The sequence below is a fragment of the Tinamus guttatus genome, unplaced genomic scaffold, assembly GCF_059628265.1.
Source record: "Tinamus guttatus ecotype Peru unplaced genomic scaffold, ASM5962826v1 Tinamus_guttatus_pri_ptg000409l, whole genome shotgun sequence".
NCBI lineage: Eukaryota > Metazoa > Chordata > Aves > Tinamiformes > Tinamidae > Tinamus > Tinamus guttatus.
Window position 1 is genome coordinate 631698 of NW_028288943.1, and position 19867 is coordinate 651564.

General features: G+C 39.6%; 1 protein-coding gene across 1 annotated transcript in view; it reads left to right on the top strand.

The window, feature by feature from the left end:
• Window positions 1–19716, top strand: part of TMEFF1 (transmembrane protein with EGF like and two follistatin like domains 1) — a 99297-nt gene extending 79581 nt beyond the window's left edge. The window contains exons 6-10 of the mRNA XM_088531363.1: window positions 7331–7479; window positions 8353–8418; window positions 13066–13189; window positions 16634–16792; window positions 18890–19716. Coding sequence (XP_088387489.1) covers window positions 7331–7479; window positions 8353–8418; window positions 13066–13189; window positions 16634–16792; window positions 18890–18974 — 583 coding nt within the window. The 3' untranslated portion in view covers window positions 18975–19716. The remainder of the gene's footprint in view (window positions 1–7330; window positions 7480–8352; window positions 8419–13065; window positions 13190–16633; window positions 16793–18889) is intronic.
• The last annotated feature ends 151 nt before the right edge of the window (window positions 19717–19867 follow it).

Below are 19867 nucleotides of genomic sequence, written 5' to 3' on the forward strand. Positions count from 1 at the left end.
CTTACTGCCGCTACTAGAAATTGGTGGCAAGCAGTAGTCTCTGGGGAGGTCAGTCCAGACAAAATACTTTTTTGATTAAATCCCAAATGTGGTAGCCTAATCTGTTTAGTTGGAAAGGTTGGCCTCTCTGAAAAAGTCAAACCCATTCCACAAATATTTAATGCTTGTCCTTTCCCTCCCTTTTTTTCTTGCAATCTGGCATGTTTCTTAAGCACATGAAATTTCCAACACATCTTGTACACTTTGAGGCCTGAAAACAAAAAAAAGGAGCCTTGAAAGTTATTCTGATCTCTGGGGATCTAATTATTTTACTGATAACTGCAAGTGTTCTTACAGCCTGAGGTCATTTCAGATACGCCACATCGTTTTACTAAGCAGGCTTTCTTTGCTACACCTAGCTGCCCTTTATAAATGATCAGTGCACTAAGGTGTGTTTAATAATTAAACACACCTAAAATCGATCTTTGTTCTAATTATATTACCTTTTCTTACCCAAAATTCAAATGTTTTTGTATTTAAGTAATGTTTTGCATTTACTTTTACATTAATGAGCACTATGTATGCAACTTCTAAAATATTTATCAGAGGAAATTAAACTTCTGTTTGATTCTGAAAAGCAAATTGGTGCCTTCTTTCTTGAGGAACCAATGGTGTGATGATATAAGTAATAAAAAATAAGTTTATTTCTATAGAGCTTAGTACATCCTACAAGTATGTGAATGAGTCCTACTGACTTGGGAGAACTAAGAGAGAGAAGAGGTGTATTGAGAACACTAAGCTACAATCCTCTCTAACAAGACATCAACTTGGAGAATAAACTAGCTGCCTCAAGCCTTTTGATTAAAATGAATAGAAGGGTTATCATGAGAAAGTTCTTGTGGTGCTCCGACTTCTTTTATCCCTGTGTAACTTTTTTTATCAACCAAGCTTTTAAGGCAAAAAATGGAGAACACTTTCAGTTCTTTTTGCTAATAAGCATCAAGTACCTACAAGAGTTCCTTAATATAAGCTTCTCTTAAGTGATTTTTACTTAAGAGACCATTACTTTTCCCTCTGAGAGGTTCACTGGGCAGCCATATATCAGCCAGAAGGTTAGTTGGTAATTTTTTCTTTCTTTTTGGTGGGGAACCTGGTAGGTTTAGGTTTGTCAAATATATACAAAAGGCAGCAGCAAAGCAGCTGGGAGAATGCAAGTTATAGAGACCTTATTCTAAACTGTTCCAATATATTTATTTGTATTGGAAAGTGGTGATTGATGTGCCCAACATAGCTTGGCTTTGGCAAGCCTGAAGCAAGCCTGCTGCCTTCAAAAGGCAACAGGGAAACAGAGGAGCTTTTGGATGCTGTGCTTATATCTATTTTTGTCAGCTCCAGGTCAGCCTCACTTAGTAATTTATACATAGACCGCTCTGCATTTAGATAATTGCTGCTTGAAGTTAGTCCAAAAAGCAAAAATATTTGAGCTGAGGAGAAAAATACAATTAAGTTTAAAAATGTTCTACCATTTTTGTTTTGGAAGCTTTCAGAAAGTTTGTTGCTTTTCTCTGTGAAGTTTGGCAAAATGTGGGGTTTTCTTTCCCCAAATAATTCTCCATTCCCAAAATCCTTACTGTTTCCCTGGTGGAATCCTTACTGTTTCCCTGGTGGAGATACTCTTAAGGAATAAACATACTAGTCAGAGTTGCATTTGCTTGAGAAACAGCTGAAGCTTGTGTCCTTCTTGCCTATGAAATTTCCCACATGCTGTTCAAGCGATGTTTCTAACTGCTCTGCAGGGTGAGTGATCATTTCAGCTGTGGTTGTCCCATATTCTCGTTCCTCATCTGCTTATAGCAAGGAAACAAATCAGATGTAGCTACGTATGACTAACAGCAATATATGCTATCATCTCCATGGATTGTTCCAGCCATTCAAACCACTCTTTAACATTAAAAAAAAACATACTGACAGGTCAAAACAACATTTTAAAAGAGATTATAAGGAGTGAATTCCTCACGTGAGAACTGAGATTTTATAGCTAGACATTTCAATTATTACAAATATTGCTGCATAATACATACGGTTATATTACTTGCTTATTGTGCAACATTGCTCATTTTGCAACATTGTAATTTCAGTGTGCATTTGCCTGCTGACATCAGACAACTCACTGATAAAGCACACCTCATTTTTATTTCTACTGATGATCAGAGATGAAGTATATCTTGATCTTTTATATAAAGAATATAAAGAAAATTCTATAGTTAGAATCAAAAATGCAGTTTTGTCTCAACAAATGCAGAATACTGTTTTAATATATATTAAATATGAGAAGAATAGTAGTGGTAAATTCTATTCAAAATATCTTTTTTATCTGTATTCAAACCTTTACCTAACCTTTGTTCGTATATGATATATTAGGTTTTCCACTGTTACCTATTTTAAAGGATCAGAGACTCACAGAATGATTAAGGTTGGAAGGGACTTTTGGAGATCATCTAGTTTAACCCCGCTTGCACAAGCAGAGTCACCTAAATATGTTAGACAGCATTGTGTTCAGGAATGACCTTAATTCCATGAGATGAACATTTTATATGTGCGGGAATCATTAGATTTGTTTAATTATGCCTGTTTAATTATACAAGAAAGATATGGAAGGATTTTTCATTCACAGAATCATAGAATCATTGAGGTTGGAAGGGACCTTTGGAGATCATCTACTCCAACGCGCCTTGCACAAGCAGGATTACCTAGAGCACATGGCACAGGGTCGCATCCAAGTGGGTTTTGAAGATCTCCAGAGCCTCTCTGTGCAACCTTTTCTGGGGCTTGGTTACCCTCATAGCCAAGAAGTTTATTTCCTCAAATTCATGTGGAACTTCTGGTGCTTCAGTTTGTGGCCATTGCCTCTTTTCCTATCGCTGGGCAGCACTGAAGACTCTGGTCACATTCTTTTAACACCCTCCCTAAACTTATTTATAAACACTGAAAAGATCTCCTCTCAGTCTTCTCTTCTGTAGGCATAACAGCCCCAGCTCTCTCAGCCTCTGCTCAGTTCAGATGCTTCAGTCTCCTAATCGTCATGGATTTTCTGTCATGTTTTTTAATATTTACTATTGAGTTCACTTGCGGGGTCTTCCAACACTTTCTTGAGCTCCTTTTTTGTTTCATTTTGTGGCCGTGAGCCTGTACTCTCTCAGGAAGTCAAATGCCGCTTTTAATTTTTTGATGTACACCCCAGCAAAATTCACTTTCCCAATGTTCTACCTTCCTTCACAAATATTGAACATTTAAAAACATTTTTTGTTTCATGTTTTCTACTGAGAGCAGTACTACCCACATTTCTTTGCTCTTGTCTCATAATTGTCTCCTGCCAAGGTGGCCAAAAACACATCAACTGCTTAAGCGCTGGCTCCTGTGAGAGGTAGGGCTGCCTTCAGAATTTCTTTCTAGTAGCTCCAGTCACTTAGGCACAAGAAGTGAATCATTTTGTGAACTTTCTTCACTCTTGAATGCCCAAAATCAAACTTTTGAGTTCTCAGGCAGAGGTCTGTTACTTGCTACATATGATATGGGCTAGTTATGAATTTTGGTAACACCCTGAGGGAGGAGGAGAAGGTTTACTGTTTCCCCCATAGTGTTTCACCATGACAGAAAGTATTCCCACAAGTAGAATACTGATACTGTTTATTGGACCCAAAGATCTCAGCCTATTCAAGTGCAGTATGAGAGAAAGAGCTATGGGAGCAAGTCCAGTGAAGGTCTGCTAAGATGCTTAAGGTACTGGAGCCAGTACAGGCTGGGGGTTGACCTGCTGGAAATCAACTCTCTACAGAAGGACTTGGGTGTCCTGGTGGGCAACAAGTTAACCATAAGTCAGCAATGTGCCCATGTGGCCAAGAAAGCCAATGGTATCCTGGCATGCATTAGGAGGAGCATTGCCTCCCTCTCTACTCAGCCCTGGTGAGGCTGCATCTGGAGCACTGTGTCCAGTTCTGGTCTCTCCAGTACAAGAGGGACATGGAACTACAGGAGAGAGTCCAGTGGAGAGCTATGAAGATGAGTAGGAGAGGATCTGAAGAGAAGCTGAGAGAACTGGATCTATTCGACCTAGAATCATAGAATCATAGAACGCTTAAGGTTGGAAGGGACCTCTAGAGGTCATCTAGTCCAACCCCCCTGCACACGCAGGATCACCTAGAGCACGTGGCACAGAAGATTTTATCACTGTGTGTATCTAATGTCTAGACTGAACTTTCTGTGCTGCAGTTTGTGGCCATTACGTCTTGTCTTATCGTTGGCCACCACTAAAAATGAAGGGAGGATGTCAAGAGGATGGGACTAGACTCTTCTCAGTGGTTTGTAGGATGAGAGGCAAGGGACACAAACTGGAAGTTCCATCTGAACATGAGGAAAAACTTCTTTAGTATGACAGAGCACTGGAACAGGTTGCCCAGAGAGGTTGTAGAGGCTCCTTCCTTGTAGATATTCAAAACCTGCCTGGATGTAATAAATGCTTGAGCTAACCTTGCTTGAGCAGGGGGAGTAGACTAGATGGTCTGCAGAGGTCCTTTCCAATCTCAACAAGTCTGTTATTCTGAGATCCTGTGATTCCGTGAGCATCTCTCAAGGAGAGGCTAAGAGAGCTGTGACTCTTCAGTCTGAAGAAGAAAAGACTGAGTATGGATCTTATCAATGCGTTTTAATATCTGAAGGGAGGAGGGTGTAAAGGTGAAGGGACTTTTTAGTGGTGCTAGTAATAAGATGAGAAACAACAGGCACAAACTGAAACACAGAAAATGCTGTCTGAACATATGATTATTTTTTTTTTTTACTATGAGGTTGTTTTGCCATTTGACGGGGCAGGGTGGGAGGTGGGCAACGGAAAGAACCAGGCACCAAGGGAAAGAATGGTCTTGTTTCACTATTAATATTAAGGCAATACATTTAACAAAACAATAACCTTACTATACGCTTGGTTTTAGCAACAGATAAAATAAGCAAGGTAATGCGCCTAACCATTACTGTACAAGAAAGAGAATAGTGACTAAGAAAAAGATACGTCACCAATTGCCTAAATATGTTACCATCATCCAGATCCTCAATTGCTGGGGAGTCCCTGTTTGAGCGAGGATTTGGAGAACCTTCCCGGCACTTGGAAGGTCTTACGCGGTGCCTCCACCCCTAAGTGAGGGCTCCAGAGTCACAGCAAGAGGGTCCAACTGTTATAGAGCCAAATCAGCAAATCATGATAACTTGCATTTTCTTTGTGAGCGGTAACGTCTGGTGGGGCCAGAACTTGGCCAGAGGGTTCTTTTCAAGGTCGAAAACACTTGGATGAGAGTTCACAAAAGTTACAGCTTAATAAGCTTCCATGCAGGTTAGCATAAACAGTCCAGCAGGCCTACATACAAGTTAGCATAAGCAGTTCTACAGGTGAGTTTGTCAGAGGTTGACTGAGCACTGAAGCAAATTTGTTAAGAGAGGCTGTGGTCTTTATTCTCAGAGACATTCAAAACCTGATGGGGCATGGTGCTGAGCAGTGTGCTCTAGGTGATTCTGCCTCAACGGGAGGGGTTAGGCTGGATGAGCTCAAAAGGTCCCTTCCAACCTCAGCCATTCTGTGGTTCTCTATTAAGGGGGATCCTCCAACAGGAGTGTGTTGTGTCAGTGTACTGCATTATAATACTGGCAACTATTATACCATGTGGCCTGTCAGCAGGTTGAGGTCTATCTTGACAGCAAGGACCTCACCAGGGATTAGCGTTCCTGTAACCCTTACAGAAATCTGAACAGAAATACATAGGTCTACCAGCTAGTCAGGATCTGTCAAATGAGTTAAGAGACTTGGTGTGCTGGTAACCATCAGCACATTCAGGCTGTCATTTCTCTCTCACCTGTGACAAACACCAGTTCGGCTCTACTGGAGCAAGACAAAGCAACTGTAAACCATTGTATTTGTGTGCTTCAGTTACTTCAAACTGTTTTAGTCATCACAGGAATGTCACAAGATTTTATGTTGTTTTTTTTTCCTACATTTGTATGCAAAATTTTAAGTAATAAAGAGATTTTTTTGTACATAAGCTAGACGGTTAGAGTTAAGGAAACGGTAGCTTGTGTAACATAGTCAGAAATTTTCAACTGGCTAAACAAGTAAATATTTGATGTTACTTACTACATGTGATCATGACAAAGGGTGACAATGTAAAATCAAAGTCTTTCAAGTCATTTTGACTAGGGACTGTCAACTGACACCATAAGAAAGAAAGAAATATTTTCAAAAGTCACTGGAATTACAAAAATAATAATTACGATATGTGGACCTTGAATGATGACAGATAGAGCTGCTTGGACATGGAAACTGTCTGGAAAAAGAAAGAAATGTGCTCAAATTGACAAGCATGGGCATGCACATGCAGCAATGTTTGCATTGTGCTAAGATGAAGTAACAGTGCTAGTAAGCAAATGGTCGTACAGTGATGATAGTGCTCAGCAGTTTGTATCAATGTGTGTGCAAAACTGCTCTACTGTGGGCCTTTTAAATGGTTATTTGCATGTATTATTTGCATATATATCTGGAGTAACAAAAGTATTTAATCAAATGGTGATCTGTCATAATTAAGTCTCTGACTGACCTACCTTTGGGTTGTTAGGAACCCCCTAGGAGAGAGCTGTTTTTTTTTTTCTTTTGCTCCCCCTTTCATTTTTTGGTCCCTAATTACAAACAATATGGAAAACATTGTGTCTGAAATGACAGAAATGTTAATTTTATGCAATATGAAATGATTCAGATTGCACAATCCTGTTTTCAATACTATAAAATAGACCTATGGTTAACTTTCAAAGTGAAAATACAACTTTCAAAGTTAAAATATCCCAGTTGATTGAGCATATTGATTCTGTTCAACCTCTAGAAAAAAAAAAGACTTTGTACTACTTAACAGAAATGGGAGTTCCTTTTCTTTTTTTTCACTTTCAGAGAGCTTGAGAGCTTGACCCCCTAGAAAAGTAGAATATATGGTTTTGTTCACACTTGATAATAAACAACACAATAAATGTTTTATTAATGTGATACACCTTCCTAGTAATATGTTATAATTTTCAGGTGCTAATCAAAGAGACTCATATCATAGTAAAACTGTTAGAAATGTCAGTAAATTATTAAAAAGCACACTGAAGCACATACTATGGTTCTGTAAGTTCTGTCTGGACATCTGAGATATCAATGAATTCTTCTGTATCTACATGTAAAATGGTTTTTTCCAGTGTAAAGGATGATGGCATTAGTATATGAGACCTTATTTTTTTTTTTGAATGTCAAACTTGTTTTGTTGTGTGCTTTAATTAACAGGTGTGTATGTAATATAGATTGCAGTGGATACAGTTTTAATCCTGTGTGTGCTTCTGATGGAAGTTCTTATAACAATCCATGCTTTGTTAGAGAAGCATCGTGTCTGAGACAAGAACAGATTGACATAAGACATCTTGGACACTGCTCAGGTAGGTTTAATTTTATTTTATTTTTTATAAATATCTAAACATATAAACTTTTTTTTTATAAACGATTCTGGCACAAAAGACTCAGTGGAGCCTTTTTCTTTTCCATTTCCAATTAGGATTCTCTGCCTATATTTTGTTTTCTCACTTAGGGAGGCTTTTCAGTTCCTGAATTTGACAGAATGATTCAGATGTGGCCTGTTTGTTTGAGCATTTTCTGGCTACTGTTATCTGGAAAAACAGCAAAAGGTCTTAAGAGAATATAAGCAATAGCACACCAGGTCTTATATGAGGGGGTAGTAAGAAGTAGGAGAGAAAAAGGAATACTAGTATGTGGAAAATATACACCATTGCTGATGTAGGCCATACAATATATTCTCCATGTAAGTAAATATGGGGCTCAAGAGTGCAAGTATTAGTGCAAGTCCTTTTCCAACTTTAAAATGATCCACTGAAACAGTTTGATTCCACCCATATATATTGTTAATTCTGTACATGGGTGTTTAGTTTTGGGGTCTTGAATTCAGTCAAGTCAAGGTGAACTGAATTTAGGAGTAGTATCTTTCCAGCATTTCTTTGCTGGTTACATCTAAAAGCTGCAACCTTGACTGTTGCAAAACCAAAACAGACTGTTACTAAAATGATCTAGTGCCATATTCCAAGGGAAAATTCTGGCACCTTGAAATGTGCCCCTGAAGGCTGTAGATGCTGGTGTTACAGCCCATACAGACCTGCTTGTGCAGGAGGAGTAATGTGACCAGTTGTGCTGTAATTAAAATACTTTGAAGTGCTTCTCTAACTTTTCAATAACATATATGTAGTGGTATGGAAATAAGCCTTTCCTGATAGCTGTCCATGCATGTATTTATCATCCAGAAACAGATGACACAAATGCAGTTGGAAAGAAAGACGATGGAATGCAGTATCGGCCAGAGGTGAAAGGTATTGTATATTGTACTGACCTCATGGTATCAGGTTGCAGTTTGACAAAATGACAAAATAGAGCACATAGGTGCCTTCTCATCTGCCCTGTAACTTTGATTTCTCTAACCAAGGCAGGCAGAAAGAACCGATTCATTTTTACAGCACTTTCCTTACAAGGCAAGCAAGAGGGAGATTTGTGACTTTGCTTGCTGTCCTCTACACTGCTCAGCTGCTCACCCCTCTGTTTATCTTTCATAGGAGTTCAGTTTGCCCAGTGGCTGTGACAATGCCTTTACTGCCACCAAGCCACTACATTCCTGCTGAAGTGACACAAGCCCCTGTGGCTAGTGTTTTCTGACTACTTAAGAAACAATTGGCAGACTCTGTTAGATTTTTTAAAATTTTCTATAGAAATGAGCATGCTAAATTGTGCTGGTTGAAATGTCTTAGATGAATCCTTAGCGTAAATGAAATTAGAGCTTCAATTTCTGTTTAGTTATTTTACTTGTTAGTACCTCATATGTGTCATTCTCAGAACACACCCCTTTCTGCATTTTATTGCTGTCATTCAGTGTTGCTGCCCCGGACAAAACACTTCTGTCTTTCTTAAAGAAGAACGATAGCACTCAAAGCCAAGAGCACATTTCCATAGCTGCTAACCTTTCTTCCTCTTCTCTTACAAAGAGGAGCATCTTCTCTGGTTAGCTCTGGTCACCACTTTTGGTTCCTCTTCCAAAGAAGTTAAAACCTTTACTTTGTTGCATAGAAATTGCCCTTGAAATCTAGTTAGTTGAGAATGCAGTATATGTTGTTATTGTTATTAATGTGTATTGCTTGTGCACTCAGAGGTGCATGCAGACTCAAATTAGGCAACTGCTGTAAGTTAAAGTAGAATGTCTTACATACAAAAGGTTAGGGTTTTTGTGTTTGTTTATTCAGATCAGTGAGAATTTGCTAATTTAAATGACTTCTTCCAGGATGAAATAGCAGTTCACACTTCTCTGTTTGCTTTTGCAAAAGTCTGTGTTGAAACCTATTCACTGAATACGGCGACAGTCTCCTTTTCCCTACAGTATGAGTCTTCTTCTCCCTGTAGTATGAGTACCTACCAAAAATTGCACCAGAAAGGTCTCTTCCCTATTCAGCTGACATGCTGTTTTTCTTTCATCGTGATGAGCATCAGGGTTTCACATTCTGTGTCTGCCTCATTCTTTTGAAGAAATATCTGTACCTTTATATTCCATTACTATTTCAAGTCTCCTGCACCAGTAAAATCTTTCACTTTGAAGTTCTGAAGCAGTCTGGCCAGCCTTTCAGATTAAAAATTGATTCTCATCAATAGATGAGTGAATGTCTAGGAATCTTCTGCATTTAACAGCCACTCTTTGTTTAATACTAAATTTTGGTTCTGCTTTAGGTGGCTGTGGCTACATGTCCCTCTTCACAGGGGCTGTGTCTTTCATTAGGCCACACACTATATTAGTATATATATTAAAAGCATAGATGATGTACCTATAGCTAGACAGGCTAGTAATTTCATGTGGTTTTGAACTGAAACTGAATATGACCGTAGTTAACTGCTTGGAGGAGAAGAGAGATATCAGGTTTGGGGTGACCAATCTTCAGTTTTCTCATCTTAAACATCAAATCATAGAATCATAGAATCATAGAATGCTTAAGGTTGGAAGGGACCTCTAGAGGTCATCTAGTCCAACCCCCCTGCACACACAGGGTCACCTAGAGCACGTGGCACAGGACTGCATCCAAGCGGGTTTTGAAGATCTCCAGAGAAGGAGACCCCACAACCTCTCTGGGCAGCCTGTTCCAGTGCTATGTCACCCTCACTGTTAAAAAAATTTCCTTAAGTTCCTGTGGAACTTTTGGTGCTTCAGTTTGTGGCCATTACCTCTAGTTCTGTCAGTGGCCACCACTGAAAAGAGACCAGCACCATCCTCTGCACTCCCTCCCTTGAGGTACTTATAGACACTGATTAGATGCCCTCTCAGCCTTCTCTTCTCCAGGCTGAACAGGCCCAGCTCCCTCAGCCTCTCCTCATAGGGCAGATGTTCCAGGCCCCTGACCATCCCTGTAGCCCTGCACTGCACTCTCTCCAGCAGCTCCACATCCCTCTTGTACTGTAAGCCCAGAACTGGACACAATACTCCAGATGTGGCCTCACCAGGGCTGAGTAGAGGGGCAGGATCACCTCCCTCGACCTGCTAGAGATGCTCTTCTTAATGCAGCCCAGGATCCCATTGGCCTTCTTGGCCACGAGGGCACACTGCTGCCTCATGGTCAACTTGTCGTCCACCATGACACCCAGGTCTTTCTTTGGAGAGCTGCTCTCCAGAAGGTCAGTCCCCAGCCTGTACTGGTGTCTGGGGTTATTCCTCCCCATGTGCAGGGCCTTGCACTTGGCCTTGTTGAATTGCATGAGGTTTTTCATCGCCCACCAGTTGTCCAGTCTGTCCAGGTTCCTCTGGATGGCAGCGCAGCCCTCTGGGGTATCGGCTACTCCTCCCAGTTTGGTATCATCAGCAAACTTGCTGAGGGAGCACTCTGTGCCTTCATCCAGGTCATTGATGAATAAATTGAACAGGACTGGACCAAGGACTGACCCCTGGGGGACCCCGCTAGCTACAGGCCTCCAACTAGACTCTGCACCGCTGATCACCACCCTCTGAACTCTGTCATCCAGCCAGTTCCTAATCCACCTCACTGTGCACTCATCTATCCCACGCTTCCAGAGCTTGCCCAGGGGAATGTTGTGAGGGACAGTGACAAAAGCCTTGGTGAAGTTGAGATAGACGACATCCACCGCTCTCCCCTCATCTATCCAGCCGGTCGTTCCATCATAGAAGGCTATCAGATTAGTCAAGCAAGATTTCCCCTTGGTGAATCCATGCTGACTACTCTTGAGCACCTTCTTGTCCTCCATGTGCCTGGAGACAACAGCCAGTATGAACCATTCCATCACTTTTCCGGGAATGGTGGTGAGGCTGACTGGCCTGTAGTTGCCTGGGTCCTCCTTCTTGCCTTTTTTGAAGAGTGGTGTGACATTGACCTTCTTCCCATCCTCCGGCACTTCCCCCGTTCTCCAGGATCTTTCAAAGATGATGGAGAGCGGCTTAGCTATGGCATCTGCCAGCTCACGCCGCACTCTGGGGTGCATCCCATCAGGGCCCATGGATCTGTGGATATCGAGTTTCCTTAGGTGCTCTCTGACCCACTCTTCCTCTACCCAGAGCAAGTCTTCATCTCCACCAGCTTCTTGTCTTGTCCCTAGGGCCTGGGGCTCTAATGGGCCGCCCTTGGTAAACACTGATGCAAAGAAGGCATTCAGCAACTCTGCTTTTTCTGTGTTATTCGTAACCAGAGTGCCCATCCCATTCGCCAGCAGACCCACATTTTCCCTGATCTTCCTTTTGCTGTTAATATATTTGAAGAAGTTTTTGTTGTTATTTTTAACGTCCCTTGCCAGATTGCGTTCCAACCGCGCCTTAGCTTTCCTTGTTGCATCTCTGCATTCCCTGACTACGTTCCTGTATTTCTCCCAGGGGAAATAACATAGTTTATTCCATTAGGGGAATTTTTAACATGTGTGTTAGCACTGGGCAATATTCTTCCAATATAGCAAGTCTTTTGTATTTTTGATGCATAATTTGAACAAAGTTCAAGCTTTCCTGATCTCTATAAGCTCTAACATTTAAAATATGGATTTTTCTTGGAACAAATTAGGAAAGATAATAGAAAATGTTCAGGGAAAACCTAAAACAGCAACAGACCTTTTTTTGTTTTTACTGAATAAGACATTCTCTTTCCTTTCTGGTGTTATTTCAAATAACTGCAGTTGTACAAGTGGTTTCTTCTCTACGGTCACCTTTTCCTCTTCACCTGCAGTTCATTATCATCTTTTATTTGTGGTGTTGTAGTCTCATGCCATGAAAATGAACATAATTCCACAAATGCAGTATTGCATTCATATTTTTGGATCTCTGCACTTCAGAGAATTTTAGAACCAAATGCAAACTTCTGTGTTATGACTTTGTTACAGAATAGGGGAAAGTATGGTTGAAAATGTACAAAACTTTTGTTAGTTTTCGTAATGTGGCAATTATACAAAAGATCTTGGAGCATGGGGGGCTGTCTGCCAAAATAATTAATCTCTTAGGCCCACTTCAATAGTTGTAAGTTTCCATCAGAATGTTTCTGCAATGCAACTATTTTCATGTGTTTGAATTCAGTTATTGTGACTGGTTAGATCAGTCAGGTCAGGGTTTTATTATGTTGTCCTCTGCCCAGAATCAGCAAATGTAGTTTACCTCTTTCTTCCCTTCAGGTTGTTTTACTCTGCTAAAATGCTGGGCAGACCTTTATGTCTCTATATATTAGCTTCTTGCCACAGTACCGCTCACAAAACTTCTGTTCATCATTGGATTGGTTCTGTGTCATAAATACTTTTCAACAAAACTGACAAAAACATATTTAGATATCTCCGAGGAATGTTTTCATTGCAATACATCCTAACAACTCTCTGTAGGCATCTCTGAAGCTTCATGCTTATGCCTTTTTTTTATTATTATATATTCCTTTCTCCACTACAAGTTTTTAAATATCTTCAATTCTTTAAGATCTTACAATTATTTATGCATATTTCTTTTTAAGATGCCAGTGATCAAAGAGAAGACATTTACATTGGAAATCACATACCTTGTTCAGAAAGTTTCAATGGCTACTGTATACATGGAAAATGTGAATTCATTTATTCCACTCAGAAGGCTTCCTGCCGGTAAGTCCTGAATGCCCATGGAGTATTCTTGAACTGATTGTAAAACTTTATCAAAATGCTCTTTAAACATAATCATAGAATGTAGTGGTTTGTGTATTGCTAAGCAGAAACTGTGTCCTGTGTTGTGGGCAGTCATGAGGCTGGTAGCACTTCTAGGAAGGGCTCAGACTCCCAGACACAGATAACTGTCCATAAGAAAAGCATAAAACCTGATGGCTCACAAGCCTGAGTACGTCGGTGAATAGAGAAAGATAATAAAATATCTTTGAGAACCTGGGAAAAAAGAGGAGCAGGAGAGTCCTAGGACTGCTGCAGGGAGTCAAGGTGAATGGGAATGTGGCCTGTGTATGTTTTTGTTTATTTAAGCCTTTGGTTATTTAAGCCTGAACAGTAAGTCAGCCTGGACCCATCACAATAAATCTCACTTGGTTCTAGGCAAGAATTTCTGACTGCTTGTTCTTGACCTCCAAGTCTTAAATCTCCTTTGGATTTTTGGAGATATTTAAATACTCATAGTCTCATATCTATATGCATATGTTTCTTACTGTAGCATTGAGTTATTTGGGGATCAAAATGATTTATATCAAATACTTCTACTAAAGAAAAAAAATATCTTTCTCTGACAAGGAAAATATAATGAATAAATGCCAATGGCAGATTATTTCTATTTAAGTACTTTGCATTCTTAATGCATCTAGCAGGTACCTTTTTTAATTTGGTCCTCCTTTTCTGGTAGTGATGTAAGTGATGTACTAAATGAGTGGCAGAACTGCAGAAAGTGCAGTTTGCCCAGTGCAAATTCTGACTTTCACCAGCAGCTGGCCACTGAGTCTTGTTCACTGCCCAGCAACCTGCAGAACTGAGAGCAAGTGGAAGGGAGCAAGGTTTTGCAGTAAGTTGCATGGTATTTAGCTTAGCAACTTTTGTACAGCTGGAATATGGACTGTTGCTTGGTGCATCCCCCTTCTGTCCTGTCTTTACAGAAGGCTGCATCAAGAAGACACAGTAAATTTACTTCCTTGCAAATAAATCTATAGCTTCATTATGCTAAGTCAATCAATTGACTGAATAGCATGCTTTGGTAAAGCCATGCTGTCCTCTGTTTATCATGCTTTATATTTATGCACAAGATTTTTTTTTAATGTTGTTTTAGCAGGTAACTTAAAATGGTGCCTAGTATTTCCATCCCAGCATCTCTTATTTGCAAGAAATCTGCACTCCTGAATCTCCTCTCAATATTCTTCAGAAATAATTTCCTATCATACTAGTGTTTCTGGGGCAATACCTTGAACTATTTGTGCTTCCTCTGTTTTGTTTTGTTTTGCCTCCTGTGCTGTAAAGCAGTTCTCACATTGACTCTTGTTATCTTCTTCAAAGAAAATAAAAGTAAAGCAGCAAGTGAGAATTCAGTCCTCTTTGCGAGCGATAGATCCTCCTTATTATTATTACTTTTTGAATGATGAGCAGTGTGCCCCATCCTCTTCCTTTTTCTTGCTAGCACATCTTGCTTCTTTTCACAGTGAATACCAAGTCCACTAACAGCAAATTTGTTTTTTTCTTTAATAACCCTGCTCTTATCGGAACTTGATTCCTATCGGAACCCAAAATGTCTTTGGTATAGATATTTACGGAATATAAATATAAATACAGAATCTGATGGTTAAGAAGATAGTCATAAGACTTTGAACATGTAAACCCCTACACTTCTTCCTTGAATGCAAGGGGAGATTAAGAGTTGCATTAGCAGTCATAGAAAGGTCTCTGGAGCAATTATTTTGTTTCTACAAACAGAATTAGTTCCTGTCTTGCTTTACCAAGCTTATGGATAGATGAGACTGATTCTGTGTTGCATACAGACTTATTTGATCCTCTTTAAAATAGGATTGTTTCTCTGCCTGCACGTACTTAATTTGTCTCCAACTAATTCAGAACTAGCAGCCAGTTATATGAGTCAGTCATCCTTAAGGATAAATTCACATCAATCTGTTTTAAAAGATAGCTATACAACAAACTTATCATTTTAAAGGATAACTGTACAACACACGTTTACTTTAAAATGAACAGTTACAGGCTCATACTTCAAAATGAAAACTGAAGTTTTTCATCTCTTTGCCCAAACTGGTGAGAAGAGATTAAAAATTTAGACAGCTTGGAGGATTGTAAGCTGTGGCCTTTGATTGTGCAGACTCCAGCTCAGTGTCTTGGGTTGCTTGGGTCTTGCTTTTCCTTGTTGTGTTGCAACCTCTCTTTTTTTTTTCTTTCCCTTGAAAATTGTTCCAGAGCATTGGTGTCCTCACCACTAGCCCTTCTTGCATTCAATGTACATGACTGCTCAGGAAGAGCTTCTGTTGGGTTTCCCATTGAAATAGCTTCTGGTTTGCTCGGGAAAGATACTACTGTTCTGCCTCCTACCATTTTTTGACCATCCTTAGCAAATTTCTATGGATTCTTCCATGAACTCTCACTGAAGCAGTTTTGTGCTTTCGGGTTCCCTCCTATTAGTACCTCCTTCAAGGTAGCTCTGTTTTCCTTGAGGGAACTGCGGGATTCATTTAAGTAAGTTAGCTATCCAGGTTTGAGTGTTCATGATTTTCCTATGCAGTTGGCAAGGACAAAAACCTGATCTCCGTGAAGCACATTTGGCCTGAAAGTCTCATTGATTTTGGTTAATTACTGCTTAGGAAAGAGAAAAATGAAGAAAACTTGGTTTTGTGGACAGGGCAGAGTGGGGTTTGGTGCTAGTCTTGTTCGGTAGGTTTCACAGGATTCCATTTTTCTGAAGGCTGACGCTTGAAAAAGCATGTTCTGTTTTTTTATCACTTTTCAAGGATTCTTTTCCACCTTTTCATTCCTCACTTTTATCAATATTCCAGTTGAGTTTTATGAATATATTTTATTATTTCATTTAGTTCGCCTACTTGTTCATTTAGTTTCTTTATTCTTCATAAAATTTACCCGACATATTCTTGCACCAAATCAGAGTCATGAAGACTTTCAGTGAGTGCTACTAATACCTTATGCAGAAAAGTGGAGCATATCCATTGTTTCTTCTCTGACACAGGAATCCAAGCTATTTTCAAATCCAGGCCCTGCCACACGTCCGCCTTCCCAATGATTATTTCAGCTGCCATCTCCACTGCTTTGCTCATTCATAGAACAGACAGGATCTCAGAAGAGCTCTTTTCTATAGTTATGCTTTTTAAGTTTCATTTTAGACTTCAGAAAGTAGTACCTTCTGAGTTGCTGATATAGCAGTGATGTCACTGATGAACGTTTCCTACTGTCATTGTAATGTTCTCCAAACCTTACATTTAAGTCTTGATCTTTCACATTTTCATTGGTTACAGAGCTCTTTGTCCCACATACTGGACTCTATATTTACCTGAAAAATGACTAAACTGTTGTCAAAATATATATTACATGAAATATTCATTTTCTTTTCAGGTGTGAATCAGGATATACTGGACAGCACTGTGAAAAGACAGACTTTAGCATTCTTTACGTTGTCCCAAGTAGACAAAAGCTTACACATGTCCTTATTGCAGCAATAATTGGAGCTGTACAGATTGCCATTATAGTTGCCATCGTAATGTGTATAACAAGGTACGTAAATGAAAAGCCAGTGTAATATTACATATTGTATGTATACATATCCTTTATGTACTTAAATATTTGATCTTCCTGAAGTCTTATGTGCTTTAGCATATATTTAGAAATATCCAAACCAAATATACCTAATGGCTGAGTAGAATGTTTATGCAAAATCATATTGCCAGTTTATATTACACAACATACATGAATTTAAATTCACAAACTACCAGTGATCACCCTGAATCACCAAACTAAATACCTAGCAGAACAGATCAGCCTTGTAGCTATAATTAAAGGTCAGCTAAATTCAAGCATTGATAACATCTTATAGAAGATAAGGTTCTCCACTTCCATCCCATTGAACTAGACATTTGTAAAGTTCTCAAAGGAAAACTTCGAGGATATGGAGGAAGCATTTCTATCCTGCATTTGGGCATCAGTGCCACAGTTTACATCTACCTCCTCAAATCTTCCTTTTCTTCCCTCACTTTTTAAGTTCCACTTGTAGGCTCATAGGATTTTCTGCTACTGCATTAGTGCACACGGTTCCAAGCTCAGTGACACTCAATATGAATGAATATGAATCGACTTGGACAGACCAGAGAGTTTGGCAAGAGGAACCTCCCAAAGTTCAGCAAAGGCAGGTGCCAGGACCTGCACCTGCGGAGGAATAACCCCATGAACCAGTACAAGCTGGGCGTTGACCTGCTGGAAAGCAGCTCTGCAGAGAAGAACATGTTAACCATGAGAAGAAGCTCATGGAGAGAAGCTCTGCAGAGAAGTTAACCGTGAGCCAGTGGTGTGCCCTTGTGGCCAAGAAGGCCAATGGTATCCTGGTGTGCATTAGGAAGAGCACTGCCAGCAGCTCAAGGGAGATGATCCTACTTCTCTACTCAATGTTGGTGAGACCACATCTGGAGTGCTGTGTCCAGTTCTGGGCTTCCCAGTACAGGAGAGACATGGAACTGTGAGAAAGAGTCCATGAGAGGGCTACAAAGGTGATGAGGGGACTGGAGCATCTCTCATGTGAGGAGAGGCTGAAAGAGCTGGGCCTGTTATGCCTAGAGAAGAGAAGGCTGAGAGGAGATCTGATCAGCATTTATAAATATCTTAAAGGAAGGTGTCAAGAGAACAAGACCAGGGTCTCTTCAGTGGTGCCGCACAGGAAGTTCCACTTCAATTTGAGGAAATAAACTTCTTGACTCTCAGGGTAATTGAGCGCTGGAGCAAATTGTCCTGAGTGCTTGTGGAGTCTCCTTCTCTGGAGATACTCAAAACCCTCCTGGATATTATCCTGTGCACCATCTCCTAGATAATCCTGTTTGTGCAGAATTCCCTATCTCTCTTGTGTATTTGAACAGGTATACTTGAACAAATCTAATGCTTCCTGCACATATAAAAGACATGTTTATCCCATGGAATTAAGATCATCCTTTTTTAGCCAATACCCTGCTGTTGCAGGTCAGGCAGTCTCCTTTTTCATAGGAGTCCTCCTCAACAGCTCGCATACAAAGGTCAGAATTGCTCTGCTTTGCACTGCTCATTCTCTGAAGTACTAAGTCCATGTCCACTCAGAATTGCTGGCGTTCATAAATTCTTTCTTAGTTTTATAACCATGCCTCAAAAATAGGAAGTCTGAGTCTCTCACAGAAATTCTGCAAGGTGGGCTCTGCGTTTTAAGTGCCAGTAAGTAGCAAGGCACTTGAAAGTCACATACTGCAAAGGATGAATGAAGAATCTGGTTCCCTGGACTTGATCCAGCAACAGTCCTACCATGTGCTGAATTTCAGGTGCAAAAAAGTAATGCCAGGATACTTAGTTGAGCAGTAGGTGTTATGCAGGATCAAGGTTGAAAAACCTAATCCCTTGCTGTTCCCAGTCTCAGATTCAAGCAACCCTCCCTTCAGGGACATCTTGATTCCCACAGGTGACTTAGGCGTCAGTCTGGTACCAAACAGCATAAATATTCCCCTAGTCAGCACAGCTGAGGTACTCTTTCTTATATTGTATACAACATAAAGTCAATTTATGATTGCTCATTTAAATTTTACGTGTCATATGTACAAACATCTTTTCTACTTCTTTCTCCTTTTTTTCTTATCTAAACAGAAAATGCCCTAAAAACAACAGAGGACGTCGGCAGAAACAAAATCTGGGCCATTTTACTTCAGATACATCATCCAGAATGGTTTAACTTAGTGATTTTTATACCTACATTGACCATGTGATGTACATTTTTATTATATTTTTTTTTAAAGAATGAAAGTATTTATTTCAGAGGCCTTATTTTGAACATTTTTAATGTAACAATGTTGGTCTGTTTTCTGAAAACATCAGCTCTAACAGCTATGGACTGTTTTAGAAATTTTACTTTTATGTTTTTGAATACAGTAGTTCATTTTCTGTATTTGTATCACATGGTTATATAATAGACTTGTGCTTTATTCATGGATTGTAATATTTTGGGAAACAGACTTATCTCACCAGTGGTTGTAGATTAAAAAGCAGAACAACAAAATGTCCATGTTACCTAGCAAACAAGGCATGAACTAAAGGTAAAAATGTTTACAGCTTAACTTTTCTTATGAGAAACTAGAATACACTGTGTTTAAATACCGTAGATATTTAAATGTTTTTGGAAGTTAGTTACTGATTTTTTTTTTAGACACTGCCTATCGCATGAACTGTGCTGTGCGTAGTTGTAATATATTTCTAAAAGGTATGGACTGGGTCTAACACTACCATTTTCATAAATAATTCCAACAATTTATTTTTAAAGAGGAAAATCATACATTTCATAATTTGGGAAATTACTTGGTAAAGCAGATGGCACGGTCCAAAAGAGGTAGGTCTTAGTAGATTTAGGTACTGTAAAAATTGGTGTTGAATAACTGAATTCAAATAATTGAAATAAAGCCTACTTTATCACTGTTGAAGTTGTTTTAATACGTCGGAAACTTTTTTAAAGAAAATACATGTTTTAACACCTACAATAGAGATTCTATAGTGTTTTATTGGTGCTCTTGTATTTTCAAGAGCTAAAAATGTACATCCAAAGTAGTCTGCTGGTCGTAGCTATATTAATAG